The sequence below is a fragment of the Onychostoma macrolepis genome, chromosome 03, assembly GCF_012432095.1.
Source record: "Onychostoma macrolepis isolate SWU-2019 chromosome 03, ASM1243209v1, whole genome shotgun sequence".
Classification (NCBI taxonomy): domain Eukaryota; kingdom Metazoa; phylum Chordata; class Actinopteri; order Cypriniformes; family Cyprinidae; genus Onychostoma; species Onychostoma macrolepis.
In genome coordinates, this window is record NC_081157.1 from 1,934,108 (window position 1) to 1,957,742 (window position 23,635).

The following is a 23,635-nucleotide window of genomic DNA, read 5'->3' on the forward strand; positions in this document are numbered from 1 at the left end:
ACATGGGGCCGTGCATTATCATGCTGCAACATGAGGTGATGGTCGTGGATGAATGGCACAACAATGGGCCTCAGGATCTCGTCACGGTATCTCTGTGCATTCAAAATGCCATCAATAAAATGCAACTGTGTTCGTTGTCCATAACATATGCCTGCCCATACCATAACCCCACCGCCACCATGGGCCACTCGATTCACAACGTTGACATCAGCAAACCTCTCCAAAGTGCCAGACGCCATCGATTGTGAGCATTTGCCCACTCAAGTCGGTTACGACGACGAACTGCAGTCAGGTCGAGACCCGATGAGGATGACGAGCATGCAGATGAGCTTCCCTGAGACGGTTGTTGCAGCAGCTGTCCGGGTGGCTGGTCTCAGACGATCTTGGAGGTGAAGATGCTGGATGTGGAGGTCCTGGGCTGGTGTGGTTACACGTGGTCTGCGGTTGTGAGGCCGGTTGGATGTAATGCCAAATTCTATGAAACGCCTTTGGAGACGGCTTATGGTAGAGAAATGAACATTCAATTCACGGGCAACAGCTCTGGTGGACATTCCTGCAGTCAGCATGCCAATTGCACGCTCCCTCAAAACTCGCAACATCTGTGGCATTGTGCTGTGTGATAAAACTGCACATTTTAGAGTGGCCTTTTATTGTGGCCAGCCTAAGGCACACCTGTGCAATAATCATGCTGTCTAATCAGCATCTTGATATTCCACACCTGTGAGGTGGATGGAGTATCTCGGCAAAGGAGAAGTGCTCACTAACACAGATTTAGACAGATTTGTGAACAATATTTGAGAGAAATAGTCCTTTTGTGTACATAGAAAAAGTCTTAGATCATTGAGTTCAGCTCATGAAAAATGGGGGCAAAAACAAAAGTGTTGCGTTTATAATTTTATTCAGTGTATATATATATATATATATCAGAGGTCGCGTTAACCGAAAATTCTCTGTAATTGACGGAATTTTTTTAGCAGTGACGGAAAAATCTGAAGGCCGCCCGTCACTTAGGCAGATTACACACACTGAGGGTGATCTATTGTAATTTATAACTGTAATTCCCAGCCCTGTCCAGTTGGTGGCGAGTGCGCTCCAGTGAGGCAGCAGAGCGCGCAATCCTCTTCAGAACAAAAATAAAGGTCTTTTGCTATGTCTTCAAATACTCACAGGCGAGTATAGTAAAGCGAATCGCTTGATCTGAGGTGTCTACAGCGATCTATCACGCCACATTAAAGTCAAAACGGTATTTATTGCTTGAATTTCCTAATAAAATGGACAGAATTTTAAACCAGAGACTGCATTTCATATCAAAAGTAACAACGCACAAAGTTTAGCCGATTGTCTAACGTTACTGTGCATTCATCAAATGAAAACAGCATCGATTGGGAGTTAAGAAACGATATTGGTTCATAAAAATAAGAATCTATTAAAACAGAGAAATCGGTTTTATTTTTATTTTTTATCCAGCACTAGCATATTTTGTTGTTTTAAGTGTCCTCCGCTGTCACTGATGCAGTCTCTGTTCTCTTCATAAATAAATAAATGCCAATATGCTCGTCCTTTAGGTTCATTATTAAAAATTAAAACGTGAACAAAAATAAAAGCAATTAAATGGGTTATTATAATTAAAATACGAAAATTAAAATGACGGGTAATAATAGATTATGACGGATTTTTTACGACCCTGTCCGTCAATATGACGGATAATATTAAAGTCTAACGCAACCTCTGATATATATATATATATATATATATATATATATATATATATATATATATATATATATATATATATATAAATAAATAAATAAATAAATAAATAAATAAATATAAATAAATAAATAATGACATAGGAACAGAAAGAACATTTAAATAAGTAAGACTAAGGAAAAGGGTAGAGAATAAAAATAAATAATATGTCTAGGAGTTCGTCCCCGAAGCTGATCGGAAAAATGTTATTTAAAACAGCACAAACAAACAAAAATAGCAAAAGTACCAACGAGCTATGAACTGAGGCAACCATTTGTGGTGCCAAGTATAAAACACAAGTCAAATTAACTACTTTATAGCATTTTAATGCAGTTGAAGAGAAAATAAGCCATCTGTTGGCTGAATACAAACACTGTGACCAGGATTGGAAATTGATCGTTGTACACACCAGCCACACTGACTGGTGAATGGAGAAACATATTAGCCTAGATATTTTTGTACAAGAAACCGAAAAGAATGTATCACACAAAACTATTAATTACATAACAGTACTCACGTGTTTATTAGTGAAAATGATTCTGTTGTATCAGTCCAGAAAGACCGGAACCCCTCCTCAGGTAATTCTGGCAGGCAGAGGGCAGTGCAGAGACGAGAAAGAGTTCCGCCATCTAAATCTAGACTATACCATCTCCACACGTAAAGCATAATGAGAGCAGCATTCAGTGGCTCCTTGATGAGTGCACTCTTTTCTTGGTTGCCTTTCTGTAGGTCTGGAGTCACCCACTTCAGCATGAACCCCTTCAGAAGCTGTCTCACCTGACAGGATGAAATTGAAACAGTATGCTAAATTACACAATGACATGTGCATTTAAGCTAGTTAATGTCTTTAAGTTTGTGATCTTAAATGCATTGTTCACCAAAAAGTGAAAAAGTCTATTTTTACCCCTAATATATCCTAAATTTCTATCTTTTACAGATATTCACATTCATGGGCATGGCAATCCAATCTCGTAAAACCTTCGTTCTTTTGTGGAAAACAAATAGTATTGAATAAAATTTGCAAATGCGTAAATAAAATATTATTGCAGAGTGTTTTTGGCCATTATAGGAACTGAGACCTCAAGACTCAACCTCAAACAAAGGACAAAATGAGAGGGGAAAAAGCAGTCAATTGGGCTTGTGTGCTATATTCCAAGTCTTCTAAAGTCATATGACAGCTCTGTGTCACAAAAATGTTATTTGCAGAAAATCCTCCACCTTCACCAAAGCTCTTAAAATCAAATTTAACACGTGAGAACTAATGATCATCATAGATCGAAATATTTCATATATCTTGAAATCCTGCTATTTGAAATGAACATCCAAGATGGCGGCGCGATGAGACGCAGCGGCTGCTCCAGGTCCCAAAGACGGTGCTTTTTGTCTTTTAATGTCGTCTGTTCGTCTCCAAATAGTGTAAATTTACCGCTAGTTCATAAGGAAATCACTCCTAAACTCATATATGTTCGCCAAAGACTTTTGGATATCGGCAACGCATACAAAGACCAACTCGCCGGCGGCTACTGAGAAGCTACGAGGCCTCTGTTTACTGCTGAAGCCGGACCTCGAGACCGCTGCCTCGCTTACTGTCGCTACCCGCACAAGGCGGCGTCGCAAGCGGTGTGAGAGGACGGAAGCGCGTAAGCGCGGAGGTATACGAGCTAGGCTGAGGAAAACCCCACAAGACCGGCTCTTCCAACACTCATGCTCTCAAACGCGTTCGCTCTCTGGAAAACAAACTGGACTTAATTCAACTCAGTCGATCTACACAGCATGAGACAAGGGATTGTTGTGTGTTTGTTTTCACTGAAACATGGCTGAACGACAACATCCCGGACTCCGCCATTCAGCTGCACGGACTAACTTGCTACCGCGGACAGAGATTCATCACTGTCTGGTAAGACTCGCGGCGGTGGCTTGTGTGTCGTCAACAAAGAATGGTGTAACAATGCTGGGGTAGTGACAAAACATTGTTCATCGCTGGTGGAGTTTATGTTTGTGAAGTGTCGACCGTTCTATCTGCCGCGGAGATCACGGCCATTGTTATTGTCGCGTATACATCCCACCGTGCGCAAACGCAAAGGATGCGCTTCATGAGCTGTACAGCGCCATCAGCGAACAACAAACAAATAACCCGACGGCTTTTTCATCATAGCCGGTGACTTCAACCACGCAAACTTAAAGACAGTTTTGCCAAAGTTCTACCAACATGTGAACTTTGCAACAAGGGGAAATAACACACTGGACTTTGTTTACACAACAGTTAAGAGCGCATACAAAGCTGAACCCCGCCCCCACCTCGGGTACTCGGACCACATCTCTGTTATGCTAATCCCAGCATACAGACCACTTCTGAAACTGGCCAAACCGGTTCACAAACAGATCAAGGTATGGCCAAACAATGCCACCTCAGCACTGCAAGACTGCTTCCAGGACACAGACTGGAACATGTTCAAAGAGGCAGCCACCTACAACAACCACACAGACCTGCAGGAGTACACTGAAACAGTGACTGCTTACATCCAAAAGTGCACTGATGATGTGACAGTCACCAAGACCATCACCACACGCGCCAACCAGATGCCATGGATGACAGCAGAGGTTCGTGGGCTGCTAAAGTCCAGAGATGAAGCATTCAGATCAGGAGATAAAGCAGCCCTCAAAACAGCAAGAGCCAATCTGTCCCGCAGCATCAAAAATGCAAAACGGTCATATGCTCAAAAAATCAACAATCACTTCACAGACAGCAGTGACACACGGAGCCTGTGGCAAGCTATTCAGACCATCACAGACTACAAGCCCCCGCCACAGGCCTGTGATGACGACACATCCCTCCCAGATACACTCAACCACTTTTACTCACGGTTTGAAATGCAGAATGACACACCTGCACAAAAACTGCCCACACCTCCCAACGACCAGGCGCTCTGTCTGTCTCCAGCCGACGTAAGGAAGTCCCTATCTAGGATCAACCCACGCAAGGCTGCGGGTCCCGACAACATACCTGGCCGTGTACTGAAAGACTGTGCTGCACAGCTGACAGATGTCCTAACAGATATCTTCAACACCTCGCTGAGCCAGGCAGTCATCCCCACATGTCTCAAATCCACAACAATCATACCGGTACCAAAGAAATCACCTGTGTCCTGTCTAAATGACTACCGTCCCATAGCACTGACTCAATCATAATGAAGTGCTTTGAGAGGTTAGTCATGCACAACATCAAAACCAGCCTCCCAACACACTCGATCCGCTCCAGTTTGCATACCGTCCGAACCGCTCTACGGACGATGCAATTTCCTCCACTCTCCACCTGGCTCCTACCCACCTAGAAAATAAAGACTCCTACGTTAGAATGCTGTTCATTGACTTCAGCTCAGCATTCAACACAATAATCCCACAACAGCTCATAAATAAACTCAACCTGCTGGGCCTTAACAATTCCCTCTGCAATTGGATCCTGGACTTTCTAACCGGAAGATCTCAGTCAGTCCGTGTCGGCCACAACACCTCGAGCACTACCACACTGAACACAGGTGCCCCACAAGGCTGTGTGCTCAGCCCGCTGCTCTTCACGCTGCTGACCCACGACTGCACTGCCAAGTCCAGCTCAACCACATCATCAAGTTTGCTGACGACACAACAGTGGTAGGTCTCATCAGCAACAACGATGAAACGCACTACAGAGAGGAAGTGGCACAGCTGGCTGAATGGTGTGGCACTAACAACTCAAAATCACGCCCTGAACTCAAATCACCCCGCCCCTCTCTGAACCCCCATACAAACCCCTACCTCCTGTAACATGTAACGTGCAATTGAAGTGTGCTACACACAGGTGAGTGGGCCTGTACAAACCACCTGTAGTAGCACACTCTCCTCTATGCGCACTAGTCACTTTTCACACACACTGCTGTGTGTACACAAATCCCACAAAAGAACTCAGTAATATATGTATGTTTACATGCTCATGCACTACAAATCATCCTGCACTGTTCCCCAGCCAGCTGCTTGAACTCAATGTTTCTCCTTGCACATGTACAGTATTTATCTGAAGCATTCGTATAGTTTGTATAGTTTGTATTTTTAGTTTGTATAGGTACTTTTTATAGATAGTATATTTATAGTCAAAATCTATCAGTAGGATAGTTGTGTATAGGTTTATATTGTCTTACTCCATTGTTGTATGCCTGTATTTATGTAGCACCGTGGTCCTGTGAGGCACGACATTTCGTTCCACTGTATGCCCCGCATGTAGCGGAATGACAATAAAGCTCAACTTGACTTGACTTGACTTGATTGTCCCTGTAATAAATAAATAAATAAATGTCAGACTCAAAGAGAGTTTGAAGATGTTGTACAGACTGTGCAGCACAGATCCTTAAGACATCAATGTGAATGCCATCAGGTCCTGGAGCTTTCAGAGTTTTGACTCTCTTAAAGGCCCTGCTCACTTCAGGTGTAGTTAGGGCCAGAGGGCAGGTATCGGGGTCAAAATGTGTTGAGCTCATCTGATAGGGAGGCAGACAAAGACACGTCACTGCTTTTCCTTCCTTTGTAGTCTGTGATATATTGCAGACCCCTTCACATGTGTTGGAGGTTAGAGCTGTGATAGTCTGATTCCACTAGTCTTTAGTCCTAGGTCATACCTGGACTTCTTGTAGGCAGTCAGATCACCACAGTTGAAGGGTGCGGGTTGTGTTCTAAGCCTAACATGCATCTCATAGTTGACCCATGGTTTCTAGTTTGGAAATGACTTTACATGCACTCTGTGCATTTGTTGATGTAGCATATCACAGAGTCTGTGTATTCATGAATGTTGTCTCCTGCTGCATCCTGAAACATTTGCCAGTCTGAGGATTCAAAGCAGTCCTGCAGCCTGGAGATGGCATCCACACTCCATTTGTGAACTTCTCTAAAAACAGCTTTTTTCTGTTTGAGGCATTGTCTGTAGGCAGGTACCAGCAGTATACTAATGTGATAGCCTTTGACAAATGCACAGCAGGGGAGGGGTTTGTAACTGTCCTTATAACTGATCCAGGGTCTGATCGCCTCGTGTGTAAGTGAAAGTTAATGTGATGGTAGAATTTAGAACTTTCCTTATATTCACCCTATTTGGGGAAGTCGTGGCCTAATGGTTAGAGATTCAAGTCTCGGGCCGGCAGGAATTGCAGGTGGGGGGAGTGAATGTACAGCGCTCTCTCTCTCCACCCTCAATACCATGACTAAGGTGCCCTTGAGCAAGGCACCGAACCCCCAACTGCTCCCCGGGCGCCGCAGCATAAAAATGGCTGCCCACTGCTCCGGGTGTGTGTTCATGGTGTGCGTGTATGTTCACTGCTGTGTGTGTGCACTTTGGATGGGTTAAATGTAGAGCACAAATTCCGAGTATGGGTCACCATACTTGGCTGTATGGCACGTCACTTTCACTTTCACTTAAAATCCCCAACATTGATGAAAGCAGCTTCAGAGTGGGCAATTTTTTAAGTCAGTTATTAGTACTGTACAGTTTGTCCAATGCTTCCGTTTTATCCGCATGAGGTGAAATATAAACAACTGTGAGAATGACTGAGCGAAATTCCCGCAGCAGGTAGAACAGGTGCAATTTAATGGAGAGCAGTTCAAGATCCGGGGAGCAGTGTGTGGCTAACACTGTAACATACGTACCCCAAAAAGTATTAACCATAAAGCACACACCTCCTCCTCTGCTCTTACCAGAGTTTAGTGATCTGGTTATGAAGAAAAACTGAGAATCCAGCTGGTGTTACAGCCGCATCGGGCACTGCAGATTGTAACCATGTCTCACAGAAGACCAGCACGCAGCAGTTTTGTATGTCCGTTGGAATGTGATTCTCGCATTAAGTTCATCAAGTTTGTTATCCAGAGACTGTATGTTGGCTAACAAGATGGTAGGGAGAGGGAGGTTGAAGCTTCTTTTCCACGATCTACATAGAATTCCAGTGCATTTGCCTTTTCTCCTTTTCCGGCATCTTAGAATGCAAGCTGGCAGCAATGGGAGCGTGCAAGTGCCGCACCTGGAGTTCCAAGGTTTAGTTAATGCATTACATTTACATTTATATAGAGCTTTTCTAGACACTCAAAGCGCTTTTACATGGATGTGGGGAATCTCCTCAACCACCACCAGTGTGCAGCATCCACCTGGATGATGCGAAGGCAGCCATATTGCGCCAGAACACCCACCACACACCAGCTTATTGGTGGAGAGGAGAAGGAGTGATGAAGCCAATCAGTAGATATGGGGATGATCAGAGGGCAATGGAGGAATTTGGCCAGGATGTCGGGGTTATACCCCTACTTTTTTTCGAAGGACATCCTGAGATTTTTAATGACCAGAGTCATTAAAGGACCTCGGTTTAACATCTCATCCGAAGGACGGTGCTTTTTGACAGTATAGTGTCCACGTCACTATACTGGGGCGCTAGGACCCACACAGACCACAGGGTGAGCACCACCTCCTGGCCTCACTAACACCTCTTCCAGCAGCAACCTAGTTTTCTCAGGAGGTCTCCCGTCCAGGTACTGACCAGGCTCAACCCTGCTTAGCTTCAGTGGGAAACCAGTCTTGGGCTGCAGGGTGATATGGCTGCTCTAAGATTGGTTGTCTCATAACCTGAGTTTACGTTAGATTTAATGTCTAGTAGAGATTGCCGATTGTTTTGGATGAGTGACTGTACCATTTGAGCAAGAACAAATATAAAGAAAAGCATGAAAAAAAAGAGAGAGGGAGAAAGAGCTGTGCATTAAACGATTTTAATCCACTCAACGGACACTCCACTTTCTGTTGGGTGGTTCTTGACTAGGGTTGGGTACCGACACCCGGTACCAATATGGCACCGGTACCTATGTAACCGGTATGTACTAGAACCGAATCAGAACGGAGATTTCGGTGCCATGCCTGAGCGATCGATTTAAATATTTGTCCTTTGTTTCTCCGAAACGAACGTAAGAAGCATCACCGGCACCTCACGTGAAAAATTATTTCCCGACTGAGAAAATGCACGTGAACTAAAGTCGGAAAGCTCGAATAATACAAGTCCAACAAATCTTTGTAGTAACGCGAGCGTGCTGTTTTCACATTCCGACTTAAAAGCACAACTCGAGAAATGAGAGCATCCGAGGAGCGCGTGAATGCAGTAATTACACTTGCTCTGACGGCAGCAGGTAGCCCTCCATTAACTAGCTAAGCTAAACATTCTTAAATTAAAATGCCTAAAGCTAAAATTGTCTTGTATTCACGTTTTTAAACCTGTTGTCCAACAAAAGAGAACACTATAACCTTTTTAGTCCACAATACCCGTTAAATGCTTCCTTTTGTGATCTGATGTAGCTTCTTGTTACAGAATGATGCAGAAAATATGTTCCATAGGCTACTAATACATCGATTGGCAATGGATTATAAATATACTTAATTATTATGAAAATACCAGAGATGGCTTGAATAACACAGATAAACTATACAGTCGTAGTCGAGTGTTTATTGTATTTGTTTTATCATTCAAAACGTTTATATCTTGTTTACTCCGTTACATCCATAGCAATGCATTTGTCCATATTGGGGATTTCCTGGAGTGAGTTGGCTACTTCTGTGACTGGATATGTGGATTTTTTGTGTGAGGGCACCCTCTGGCATCCAGTATGAATGAAAAAGACGTGTTTAGTGCTAATGGCCAATTCAATTATTAATTGGTAATTTGTATTTATTTTTTATTATTTTTAAAGTATCGGTTCAGGCACCGTTTAGGCACCGGTACCGTTTTAAAAGTATCGATTTGGCACCGGTATCGAATAAACCCCAAACGATACCCAACCCTATTCTTGACCTCCACATTGTGCATTAAAATCGTGGTGCATTAAAAGCTATAACATTAATAAATTATTAAAGCCTATTAACCATAGGCCTTGGCTACCGGACTGTATTGCGCACGATGTAGACAGCATTCGAATGAAGTTTATCATGAATAAATGTCGCAAAAAGTACATAAAATAGGCCTACAAGAAAACATTTTGCCAATAAAGCTTTGATTATGCTGACTGGAATTTTTTACTGGAATGCAGTTTAAATTGAACATATTTCATTTTATTTCGGCTAATTAATAGACTATATTTATAAATACTATAGTGTTTCCTTGAGGAATGAATCATTCACGTAGTTTCATTTATAAATGTAAACACAACACGCTCATTTATCACCACACGTGCATCTTTATTGGCATAGGCTAATTGTCAGGCGTTAACAGAATTTGCAAAATATATGGTTGCAAATAATAGCATAGGCTAATTAGAACGTTAATTAGGTAAAGCGATACACGAATTGAAAGGGGAAATAAGCATATATAACAATAAATATAAAAACATTAATATAATAATAATAATAATAATAATAATAATAATAATAATAATACTACATGAAATGTTAATAAAAATATTTTATCCATTTAGTCCCAGTTTGCAATAGTCACGCATGTTTGTTTACGCAATAAACTCGTGGCCACGAGAAAAATGTGTCGTTCCCTCAACATAAGACATCTCGAGGCCATGACATAAGGATGTCGTTACCTCGACAAAATGATCTCGTGGCCAAGTCATATTATCTCCTTCCCATGAGTTAATATGACGTTCCCACAAATTAATATCTCGTTGCCACGACAAAATTAAGTGAACCGAACATGTCACCTCACGGGCACCGTAATAAACACACTGGATTGTAGTGCAAACAGTTTTACCGTTTACTGCACGTTGTAATTCTTCTGGCTATTTCTCTACAGCGGCTAATAAACCGGAAAGTCTCGCACATTCACAGAAAATGGCTTACTTCCGCGTTGAAAAATAAGGTGGAAAGGTGGGGATAACTCTGCAGTATTTTATCTTGTGTGTTCCACAAAGTAATTCACGTTTGAAATGAGGCAAATCATGACAGTCAGAATTTTAATTTTTGGTGATTTTTAAGTGAACGTTTTAACAATGTTTTTAATTATATGCTGAGATACATATGGTTCACTTACATCTTTTTCACCATAATCTAGTGAGCCCCAATTTGTCTTTTTCTTTTCAAATACAAAAGGGTTGCTATAGACTTCATAAAACTGTTGCAGCTGGCAAACAAAGTTTTTGAGGTTAGTTTTGCTCCAGCTTCTCAGGAGGTCAAAGATAGTTTCCAGCATGACTGAACCAGCAATTTCTCTTCCCTCGATTATTTTTCCCTTCTGCTCCGACCACCATTCCATCACCCTATTAAGTATATTTTTAGATGGTTCAGAACAGATGATATCATCATACTGATGCCACTCTCCTGCAATATATGAAAAGAACACATTAGGTCCATTAAATCACTGGTTCTCAATTCCAGTCCTGGGGACTCAGTGCTCTGCACATTTTGCAAGTCTTCCTTATTTAACTCACCTGATTCAGATCATCAGCTTGTTAGGAGAGACTCCATGAACTGAACTGAGAGACCCCAAAAGTGGGTCCTCCAGGACTGGAATTGAGAACCACTGCATAAAATAATGAAATTTAAACTTAAGTATGAATTTCTGACATTTACCTACCTTCATCATTCAGGAGATGTGATTTGACAAATAGACATCTGTTGGTGGTTTCTTTTGAATCCAGTTTGTAGATGTATTCATAATGTAATTCATAGTTATTCTTCTTTTTAGCTTTATGCACAACATACTTGTAGGGGATGTACACATCTTTAGCTTCAGTCTGTTTGCATACAAATTTCCCTTCAACAAGAAATCCATGCTCTCCGAGATCCCTGTAATCAAACTATTCTTAAACAACTGATTACAGTGATGAATGTTAATAAATGTTCCTTGAAAACTTCACTAACCGTGACACAGACAGTTGAACCAAATCATTTTCCCAGTTATCAATGTGACCACCGGCCCTTATGCAGATAAAATCATTTTCTAGGTTGAAGTTGAAGTCTTTTGAAAGGACTGCATGAAAGTAAATGGTGATTTTGTCACTGGAACTTGTTTGTTGTTTTGCTGCTGGATTTCTACAATTCAAAAATATTGATGAGATAATAATCCATGCAAAAAAAAAGAAAAGAAAAAAACATTTGTACTTTATTAAGTGCTTTGAAGAAGTGCATTCAACACACGTATTCACCTTTTTGGAGGTGCAACGCTCTGACTTTCGTTATTCTTGCTTTCGTTGCATTTCTGGTCAGCAGCAAAATTTTTCTTCCCATGTGCAGTTTGCTGCGCCTGCCTGTGCTCGGCCTTCACCAGTGAGTCTACACTGGAACCGTGATTCTTCTAAATGAAAAATAATCCAACATAGTCAACATTTAACTCCATGTATATAATGCTTTCTGTGATTATCAACTTTAGCCAGTAGCCACTGGCCAAAGCTTTAGCCCTCTCTAAAAAATTAAGACCCTCATGAAAGCACAGATCACATTTTCTATTTGAAATTGTTGTTAAGCAAAATTAGAATATTGTGTAATATAGGTGTTTAATTTCAACAATTGCATGCACACAGAATGAATACAAATGTGCATCATAAATCACCAACAACAGAATTTCAGAATAAGAAACATTTTTAAAATCATAATCCAGAGCCATTTCATTGTTAAAATTTATATCCATGTCCAGCACCTTTTTCTTTGAGTTAGAGTTGATGATATCTTCATTTGGTCGTGTTGTAGATATACTGGCATTCTGGTCATCCAGCACTTCTGATTCAGGCCTGAAATCTCTTTTGAGATTTCTTTTTAAAGTCTTTTCTTTATCAGTGTCGTGTGGAATGTTTAAGGGTGATTGAAACTCATCTTGTGAATTGTCTGATAAACACAAAAACAAAAGGTCACACAGCAGTAGTGGACATCTTTACTTTACTACTGTTCTTAAGTACATTTTGCAAACATCTCCAAATCTCAAATCTCCAGTTAACAATTCACTGAATTTTCCATGTCTGACTCAAAATAAGCTTTGTTCATGCTGCATCCTGCCTTTAGACTGACTGTCTGCACTATCATTGCATGGATAATAAAATCAGATCTGTTAAAATGGTGTAGTATATCAACATCGGTTGCCACAGTAATGATATAATGTCAATAGGACACCCATTTTGGTTTTGTAACGTTAAGTATTTGTAAGCCGAACCGGATATTAAATTTAAAAAAAGAATTAGGGCTGGACTTCATCCATCTGGAACGATGAAAAATCTCTCTTGCTGGGTTTCTGAAAATTCAATGGAATAAAACGAACAATTTCACAATTGCGTCAACTACATTATGCACATTATCTTTAGTCTGCTTTTATTTTGGGTCATGGAGCAGTTAAATGACCTCCTTGCTGTCAGAAGAAGTGAAGAATTAGTGCAATCCATGCACTCCGAAATCCCCGCACATAAATTATCCATACAACTGGCTCAATCCATAAATGTGGTTTAATCCAAGTCTTCACAAGCAACATGATGTTTTATTGTATGTTTTACATTGTCACATGACACAGTAGAATAAATGAGAATAAATGAAAGGAAAAGGAAAAGGAGAGTCGTTTTGGAGACGGAACAAATTATTACATTTTGATTAAACATTGCAAAGACCTAACTTGTGTTAATGAACCATGTAAAAAACAGAAACATGTAATGTATGTAAAGTAATGAAAGTCAGTTTTGACAACACGTTGATAGGAGCTATGTGGAAGGAGAGGATGACTATGGAGTCAATTCAATGCCACATATATTTGCAAAAGAATTGAAGTTTTGCAAACAAAAATAAAGAATTGCAAAATATAAATGAAACCGAACAAAAACAATGATTTTGCAACACATTTTCCATGGCCATAGCTACTAATTTATTTGCAATGCAAACTTCCGTTTGCAATACTTCAATTCTTTTGCAAATATATGTTGCATTGAATTGACTCCATAGATGACACCTTTCATGAGATCTCATCATGAACTCATGAGGTGCATCAGTCAACATAAGCAATGTGTATACTTCAAGATTCAGGATTTTTAATTGTCATGTACAGAGTTATATAGAGACTATATAACCACCAGTGAAATGTAAATCAGGTCTGCTCCATAGACTGTGAAATTATTTATAAAGTATATTAAAAAAAAAATAAACAGAGACAATAAGATATTAAAACAAAGAAAGAAGACTGAGAAATTTTGTTGTACTTTTGTTGTGTGCATACAGTTGTGGTCACAAGTTTGCATACCCCTTGCAGAATATGCAAAATGTTAAGTTTTAACAAAATCAGAGGGATCATGAAAATTGCATGTTATTCTTTATTTAGTACTGTCCTGAATAAGCTATTTCACATAACAGATGTTTATATATACTCCTCAAGACAAAATAAGTGAATTTATAAAAATGACTCCATTCAAAACTTTATATACTCTTGAATCTTAATACTGTGTGTCGTTTCCTGGATGATCCATGACTGTTTTAATGTTTTGTGATAGTTGTCGGTGAGTCCCTTGTTTGTCCTGAACAGTTCAACTGCCAGCTGTTCTTCAGAAAAATCCTTCAGGTCCCACAAACTCAATGCATTAGCTGGGGGATGTAAACTTTTTGAATTGGATGTTTAGGGTAAATTGTACTTATTTTGTCTTCTGGGAAACATGTATTTATGTACCTTCTAAAGTGCAGTATTAAATAAAAAATATAAATAACAAAATAAGAGAAATTTACACATCATCATCCTGTTCCCCCTCTAGGGAACTCGTGCTGCGTCCTCTAGCGGACACTTTGAAAAATGCTGCCAGCATGACCGGTGTCTGAAGCACGTACGGAAAAATTCCAATCCTATTGGTCCACATAGCCCATGACATCATAGGCGGGTCCCCGGAAGTACAAAGTGAGTTTTGAATAAAAGCATACTATTAATCTCATAAATTGTCTTACGTAGCTTGATGCTAATTTTAGCTCTAACGCAGCTGCAGAACAGGTGCAATTATGCTTCATACTGTATTTTGTCAAAATAATTCCAATAAGGTTGCAAGAAAATGTTTTGTTTTGTTTTCTAGAAAGACTTATGATAATAGGCGGCTAAATGTATATTGGGATCAAAGCAATGTGAATTGGTTAGCCATGTAATGCCAGAATAAAGGCTAATAATGGCTGAATAAAAACAAAAGAAAACTGATAAAAGAATGAGGATTATGTCTCAAACCTGGCGGAGGTGTGAAAGGTTCCCGTTGAGTGAGAACAATAGAAACATGAATCCTGCGGCATGGCACAATTGGCATTTCATTCCCCGAAGTGTTTTTTGTGATCAACTTTTTATTCAGTTTTAACACAAAATGTCCACTTTACTTTGTTCCAAACAGTATATATGTGTACTCAAGTACATAAAACTATACACAACTGCCAAAGCCTTGAAACAAAGATAAATAAATAAATATCTAAAATAAATACAATAAAATTAATGTCGTTGTTAAAACCAATTTAGATTATGTGCTAACATAAAACAGGTGGTTTCAAAAGTGCAACAATTGGGATAACTTTATCCCAAACATCCGAAGTTGAACTTCATGCTTTATGAATGACAGCCAATGATCTCTCTATAAGAACAATATCTCTGAAATAATTATAACAGGCAATTTTCATGATCCCTTTTAGTTTGTTAAAATGATTAACATATTTGCATATTCTGCAAGGGGTATGTAACCTTATGATCACAACTGTATGTTTTGTCCGAAACAATGCACTTATGCCACATATGAAGAAAGACTGCTCAAAAGGGAGTAAATTTAGACACTGCTGTACACAATACTGTGCTATGTGTTTATTTTACAAGTGTTAAATGTCCTATTGAAATATGAAAATGTTTATTTTTATATTTGTATTAAATTCAGTGGCGTACTGGACACCCCCGCAGCCCCCATTGCAGGACATTCTAAAATATAACAAGGGTCTTCAACCTTCCTTGACAAAAACTCAGTGTAAATGGAAGGCCAAAACAGAGAGAAAAAGATGCGTTTTCAAACAAAAACGTATTAGTGTGGACAAGGCCTAAATGTCTGTCCATCTGACGGTAAAATTAAAATCTGAATTTTGAATAAAATTGTAGCTAAATTTCAGGTAAATGTCCATGTGATTAGTAAAAATGTATGACTAAAGCAAATTCATAATTTACAACAACTGAAAACAACTAATGAATTGTGAAAAAGTAATATACAGGCAGTAATGCATGTGCAACAACACTACTGTGCAGAGTTCTGAATGGAAAATCGTAAGGAGATAAATGTGATTATGAAGACGCAAGCACTTACTTGGTGCTGTCTGATTTGACAGAGATGACAGCTTGTTGCCACATTCACTGCAGAATTTAGCATTTTCTGAAGACTCTTGATTGCATTCAGGACACTTCATTCTGAGATGATGCCTGCAAAGAGTGTGAGGAAAGAGTATTAACCTATTACTGCACAACATGCAAATAGTCACATGATTTTTAAGAACTCTATATTGCTTTCAATTCCATTTGCTTAAAAATCAAAGTTCACAGTCCTCTGGATCAATAAATACAGATTGTAAGTTTCATGTCAGCAAAAGGGCAAGACAGGCTGTAAAAAATGGGGTCAGAAAGGGCACTATGAATGCTTCCAATTTTTATTTATTTATTTATTGCAAAACATTTATTACAAATGATATTATCTGCACATTTTGAGTGAAAAATTGTAATGTATATGTAAATTGCATGTTTAAAAAAAAAGAAAAAAAGAATTGAGAAAGGTTTAAAATTTGTCCTGCCCCCTTTAACTTTCATGACAGCAGCACTGGAGCAACATGAACAAAACCTGATGATCTTGTTCTGATTTTGTAGATAAGTAAAAATTATTGTCTTGTTTTCAGAAAAAGCAAGTCAAAATTAAGTGAGTTTTTGATCGAAACAAGCTAAATAATCTTGTTTTCTGTTTGAAATTAGATTATTTTTCTTACCCCATTGGCAGATTATTTTGCTTGTTTCGAGCAAAAACTCACTTCATTTTGACTTGTTTTTGCTGAAAACAAGACAATAATTTTTACTTGTCTAGAAAATCCTTCTTGATTTAAGAATTTTTTGATATTTTGGCTGGAAACAAGACTAAAAATCTAAGTAAGAAATTTAAGAAATTTTTTGCAGTGTAATTTATGTTTAAATATCGCAACACCAATCACGTCACAACTTCAGATTGAAAGTTTGTTCGATCAGATGCAGTAACTACGTTACTATAATATGGATCATTTTCTAAAAAGAAAAGCAGATGTGGGAGACAGACCTGTGCAAGCAAAAGCTTCGAAGTGTGTGGTGAGAAAATACAACGCTGAATACATTGAAGACGCAGTGTGTTGAATGTGGAGAAATTTTGTCAAATGAGCCACTAAAACCAAAGTTGCAGAGACATTTGAACTCAAAACACCCGGGCTGTGTTGGGAAGCCAAAAGAATATTTTCAAAGGAAAAAAGATGGGCTTCAGGTTCAACAAAAAGTCATAACATCGTTATCAACTCAATCAAAAGTCACCTTGAAAGCTAGCTATATGGTTGCCGCTCGTGTTGCTCGTAGTAAGAAAGCCTTTACTATCGCTGAGGAACTGCGAATTGTAAGTCGCTTTGGATAAAAGCGTCTGCAAAATGACTAAATGTAAATGTAAATATGTGTCGAGAGTTACTGGGCGACGCAGCTGCAACCAAAAATAAGTCAATACCACTTTCTGATGACACCGCGGCTAGACGAATTGTTGACATGAGTGATGACATTGAATGCCAACTCATGGAACGAATAAAGGCAAGCCCTTATTTTGCCATACAGCTGGACGAGTCGAAGGACATAAGTAATGCCGCGTTACTATAACTTTTTGTCCGATACTGTATGGACAGTAATCTTTGTGAAGATCTGCTATTTTGCAAAGAACTTCCAGATTAACAGCAGAGTATGTCATTGTACTTTTTGAACTTTCTGTTATTCTGTGTTCATACTATCATATTTGGAAAGGTGGTCCTTGGAATGTTTTTAAACAGTCATTGGTGGGCCACGAGTTGCAAAGGGTTGAGAACCCCTGCCCTAAAACACCTGATTGCTTTGCTGTAAGTGTTCTTTAGAATACTTAGGTAAAAGGTTATAAATGCTATGCATTTTAGACCGTATGTCTTGTGTTAAATTAGTATGACTGTTACATGTGTGACTAAGTTAAATTTGTTTGTCTCCTGCGTGGGACTCTTGGCTATTTTCCATATGGCTACAGTTAAACCATGTACAGGAGCAGGGTTGCCACGCGGTTACAGTGTGATTCACAATTGCATTATTCTTTCTAAATTGGCTTCTAATTGTTTGATTATGTAATTGGCATGATACAACTTTACCTGACTAATAATAAATTGTTATATTTGACATATTGTGATCTCTTCTGAAAAAATTTTTTTGTAGTAGATTAGAGTTATAGTCTGGTGTTTCCGCAAATCTGCGTCCAGGACAGATCATACTGAAGTACCACTGAATGAAGCGGGGGCTCGTCATTAGAGATCTTCCGATTTCTGACTGTCACTAGGTGCATTTACATGGATCCTAATAATCCGATCGTAATAGGACTAGAAGCACAATCGGAATAATAAAAAAAAAAAGTCACATGTAACCACGCCAATCGGAATGAATTGGCCAGATCTGATTAAAATTTTGATCGGATTGTAAGGGGTGGTTTATTCCTTTTGTAATCCGAAGGAGAGGACATGTAAACACTTGATCGGATTGAAAACCGAAACTAGAAAGCACTGCGCATGTGCAGTGACGTAAAAATAGCGTTATAACATATGACGCGCGGAATGAGCTGTTCTTCCTGGTGAATAAAAGTGTCATAAATGAGTGTCCAGTCATTCTAAAATGCTGCTTTCACTCAGCGTATGTGAAGTGGAGCCGGGCAACGTCCCACCCGTCCTTGTTTAAGACTCGCATCCACAGACGACTGGTTTTGGGCACGGGAAGGGGCACTTTTACTGCTTTCTAAAGTAAGCAACACTGCACAATAGTTAATGTGCTGGTCATCGCCTAATTAGGACCCGAAGTAAATAAATATCAAGTGTGCATTTTAAAACAATACGCGACAACAGCAGGAGACTCTGAATATTCATGCAGTATGCGCATGTCAAATCCGATCAGAAGCTTGTGACATATAAAAGCTCACATCAACATGTAAACACCACGTTCGGATTTGACAATCAGAATGATTTCATTCCAATGGAAGCAAAAAGTGTCCATGTAAACGTTGCTACTGACTTAAGTCACAGTTTTCGTGATTATAGAAAAAAATACACCTTTTGTTATTTACTTACAGGGTGTGGCATACTTAAAAGTATCATAATCATCCTGTATCCTCTGAGTAAGTACAGAACTGGCGCGTTTGTGTCGTGCGTTCACTGTTGGCCAAGTGAATTGCTAAGCGACACTGGGTCATTAATGAACGAATAATTGAAAGTATGGGATTTCCAGAATAATCAAATATCTAAATTAATATACAATCGCTATTTGTGATCAGTTTTTAATTAGAAATATTGCCTAAATTTAATGATCACTTGAAATTGGAGTCAGATTGAACACGGAGCTAGACTAAAATTTTAACTAAATCCTGATAAATTCAGAAGCGTAAGTAAAATACAGAATACGCATTAAACCTTCGACCAGGCCGTTGGATTCCGCTTTTTGGACCAGTGGATGGATTCTGTTTTCTGGTGGTGGACTGTGTTTCTACTAGGGCTGCACGATATTGGAAAAAACTCACATTGCAATATTTTGTTTTTCTGGAATTATATATTGCGATATGAAAAAAATCAATAAATAAATCACCAGATTACTTGAATAGCTCTATTTGAAAAAAAAAAAAAAAAAAAATCAATGATTGGAATGATTTTGTAGGTGAGTAAATCAACATAGGAAATACATTACAAGCATAGATAAATATAATAGAACAAAGATACAAATGATATAAACAGTGCTTTGTATTTTTAAGGCAAGTCTAACAGTATTCAGGTACAGAAATGGAAATCTTTCTTTCTCAATTGTTTACCTTCACCTAAGATATAAGCAACAGTTTTTTTTACAAGGATACTTGCAGAGACATCCATTTTGACAGTTTCACGCATTCGTGTCATTTCAGGCACAAATATAGCGGAAGTGAATGGAATTCAGTGTTCACGTGCATCTGCGTGGCTCTCACTTTGTCAACATTGGACGCAACGGCGTGACGCGACAAAATACAATAGAACATATAATCAGTGTGCTGTGTGACTGACTACACTGGATGCGGTGCGACACGACAAATCCCCGGCAGTAAACTGATGCCTCCTATTTATGATGTACTGATACAAATTTCAAATGATTGGCAACGGTCGCTTTGTCGCGTCCAGTGTAGACAGACTTTGGGGCCGTTCACATGGCGTGCCTAAAAACGCGTTCAAAACGCCCGACGCGCCGTTTTCTCCTTCTTTCCAAAGGGCTCGGGAGCTTGCGCTTTCATGGCGTCTGCCGTTGCTAAGCAACCGTGACCTGCGCTCTCCTCGACGACGCGGAAGTTTCAACAAAGGATAAATGGATTTCCTGCACTGAAAATCGCTTGCAGTAGCTCTGCTACTAATTTTATTTAAAAATGGATATCTCTGTACAGCTGTCGCAACCGGTGTGGACACGGTGTCTGTGTGTGAGAAAAGAAAACAATCAGCATGAATGTAACAATCAGTATAGGCCTGCTAAACATCGCACATACTGCGATGTGACTATCGTGGATGCACACATTGCGATGGCGATGCTGAAACGATATATAGTGCAGCCCTAGTTTCAACATCAACTAAAGTTGGTGTTCAGATGTAACAACGCTGAAAAAGGTATGCTGTCCTTACTTAGAGGCACTCATCATAAACTGTAAACCTTTCTACTCACCGCGGGAGTTTTCCTCTTTCATTCCGGCAAATATGTAATATATTACGGACGTCTGCGTAAGCACCGCGATGTAACAGCTGGCCGAACAAATAACTGAAATGGAGCAATTTTAACAAATCAAATATCTCCCGTGAACTCCCAAAATACAAGCAGCACATTTCATGTCCCACCAGACACAGTAATATATTGTATCACTGTTATACAGCAATAAAGGAGGGATAATTTTGGTAAGGGTTGTGATGTCCACATGTTTTTGTTGAAGAAATTAAAGAAGCTGTATCATTTCTATCGCAAAATGTTGGCCAAAAATTTTAAATTAAGTGGATATTTGAATTAAATGTTTGGTCAATATTAAACAAGGATTTGATCTTCCTGTAAGTGTAACAACAGCAATTATCAGGCCTTTGGTGCCCTTTGCAGGCATTTGTAATAATGCAAATTGTTTATTTTGTATTACATTATGTATTTTAAAAGTGTTATTCAATGAAACCATATGATTATTATTAATTAACCAATCATTATTGCCTCATTGTTTTTATAATACATTTTAAGTCATGAAAACTAGAATATTAAGTCAGATGCGTTGTTGGTGGTGGTGAAATTATTACCGACATTAAAACACATTACTAACGTCAACAGTCAAAAAAGTTGGATTCATTGTTATTCTTAATTAAAAAGCAGAACAATAATAAAACAATACGTTACAATGACAAACTAGCTTACATAACATTTATTAACAAAAACGAATAAGACGAGGCATGGCATAGGACACATGCTGTATTATATACCGACTAATAAATTACAGAATGTTTAGCAAACACTTCTCTGGTTTAAGAAGCGGTCTTTTACTTTAGTTTGAAGGCCAAATCCTCCGTTGCGCTCAGTCCGCTGCACGCACCTTCGCTCTCGTGCTGACGCAGCGAGTATAAACCAGGCTCTACCCACGAAGCGCTCGCGCTGAAAGCGCCTCTCTTCACATGTTCAGTGAAATCTGACTCCTGCTACAATGTGCCGCGGCTCTGCAGCGTGCGCTGTATGAAGCAGACGCTTTGGAGCTGTGCAGACCATGCACTCACAGATAGCCCTGCTATCTAAAATGTAATAAGTAGTGTAACTTTTTCAATTACTTTATTAAAGTAATGTAGCTAACTGATTACTTTTCATTACTTTCCAAATTTCAAATGTTTTCAACTGTTAATTATTTTCAAACATGTAAACCAGCAGGTTAACCTTACAGTAGCACTCAACACTGATTTACTGTCAGACTTTCAAAATACTTCATCGCTTGAATTAAGATTATAATTTAATTTTAAAGCACAGCTGCCACAAAAATCAGACTTTGAGATTAGTTTGAGGTTAAATAAAATTTAAAACCATTACAAGAAATAGTTTAATAGCTATGATACTGTTTTTTGAAATCAAATCTTTCAATAGCAATGACAGGAAACACTGGCATCTAACAATGCCTTGGAAAAAAATCAAGCATATACTAAACCCAAATAGGAAATAAACAAGTTATTGAATAAGCATGTGTCCTATTGTGTGTCCTAAACTCCTAAAACATTGGTGTCTCATATTTTAGAGCAGTCACTGCAATTTATGAAAGAAATCAATTAAATGTGGGTGTGTGTGAAAAAAATTCAGATGTAACCCCCTTTGTAATCGTTAACATTTTCATAAGTAACTGTAATTTAATTACACATTTTTTCTCAGTAACTGTAACCGATTACAATTACATTTATTTTGTAATTAAATTACGTAATTTAGTTACATGTGTATCATGAATACATTTAAGTGTTTCAAAAATATTGATGTTTTTTTTTTTAATCATATTGTTGTTGATGCAGTTTAATAAAAGCTACAAGTCACTAAAAACCATGTGTCAAAGGCTGTGTTACTGTAATTATACAGTAATCCTCCTCTTGGTCTTGTGCTTATCAACACTCTTAAACCATGGTGAAAGGCACACCTTTGGTGACTTCGGTAGAAATGACTCTTTCATAACAGACATTCAGTTTGAGAGTAAGGATAAAGATTGTATAATTTATTTTAATGCTTTTTTCCACAAGAAATAAAAAATAAGCAAACAAATTTAATTTCTGAACTAAGAGGCAATTTAAGTGTATATGAAATTAAAATGTTTTATTTTTATTTTTTTACAGATCAGGTCCTCTACATGTTTCCAAGTCCCTGCTGTCTCTCAATTCACTGTAAATAACAAGTAACGCAAGAACAACCTAACTTCAAAAATTAAACTATAGACTGTCTTGAGTGTCTGAATCTTCTAACTTATTCAACAAAACAACTCCTAGCATCACAATCTGAACAAAATAAGCCAATATTTTATTATTACAATTGCAGATCAAACAGTGCTGTTACCCAAAACAAACTCAATGCAACAAACTGATATAAAGTTGGTTCGACGTTGGATATTAGACAGATATTCAGCCGCGAAAAACATCAATAAATTCTTAGTGGATGAGTACATTTGTATAAAAAAATGGCTTATCTGAAAAGCATTAGAACTTAGAACTGAACACACATCGCAGTTTATTTAGTTTTAATCCTCCTCGATATGTTGCAACGCATAAAGGCTTTAGCAGCGGCGCACTAGCACTTAGGCCAGCTAGGGACAGTCTACAAAGTACATGTGAAAGGATAAAACGATTAATTGTTTCCCATCTAAATGGTTTGTACAGTTAACAAAACAAGAGCAATTTGTGCACCAAGGTCTTTGAAAGATATAAAGACAAACACTTATAACGCTCACTTGAATTTAAATAAGAAATATTGTAAACAAGATATGCGATAGTGGTTATTTTATATTATTACTATTAATAAATATATTAATAAAGAAAAGCTATTTAAAATCATTATCGTTCCATAATCCAGTGGTTATGCAGTAGGCTGATTCCAGGTCCTTGTGAGAACATTTTAATGCTCGTTGTTTTCACAGAAGTATGACACCAAAAAAGTACACGCTATTGAAATTT

The 23,635-nt window shown here is 38.6% G+C and overlaps 1 protein-coding gene across 1 annotated transcript in view; it reads right to left on the reverse strand.

Moving 5' to 3' along the window:
• The window catches only part of LOC131537378 (E3 ubiquitin-protein ligase rnf213-alpha-like), an 86,483-nt gene extending 65,828 nt beyond the window's left edge, over positions 1 to 20,655 (reverse strand). Inside the window, 8 exon segments of the mRNA XM_058770749.1 lie at positions 2,267 to 2,526; positions 10,770 to 11,056; positions 11,313 to 11,524; positions 11,600 to 11,770; positions 11,884 to 12,032; positions 12,375 to 12,559; positions 16,009 to 16,121; positions 20,643 to 20,655. Of these exon segments, the coding sequence (XP_058626732.1) occupies positions 2,267 to 2,526; positions 10,770 to 11,056; positions 11,313 to 11,524; positions 11,600 to 11,770; positions 11,884 to 12,032; positions 12,375 to 12,559; positions 16,009 to 16,108 (1,364 nt within the window). The 5' untranslated portion in view covers positions 16,109 to 16,121; positions 20,643 to 20,655.
• Positions 20,656 to 23,635: the final 2,980 nt, after the last annotated feature.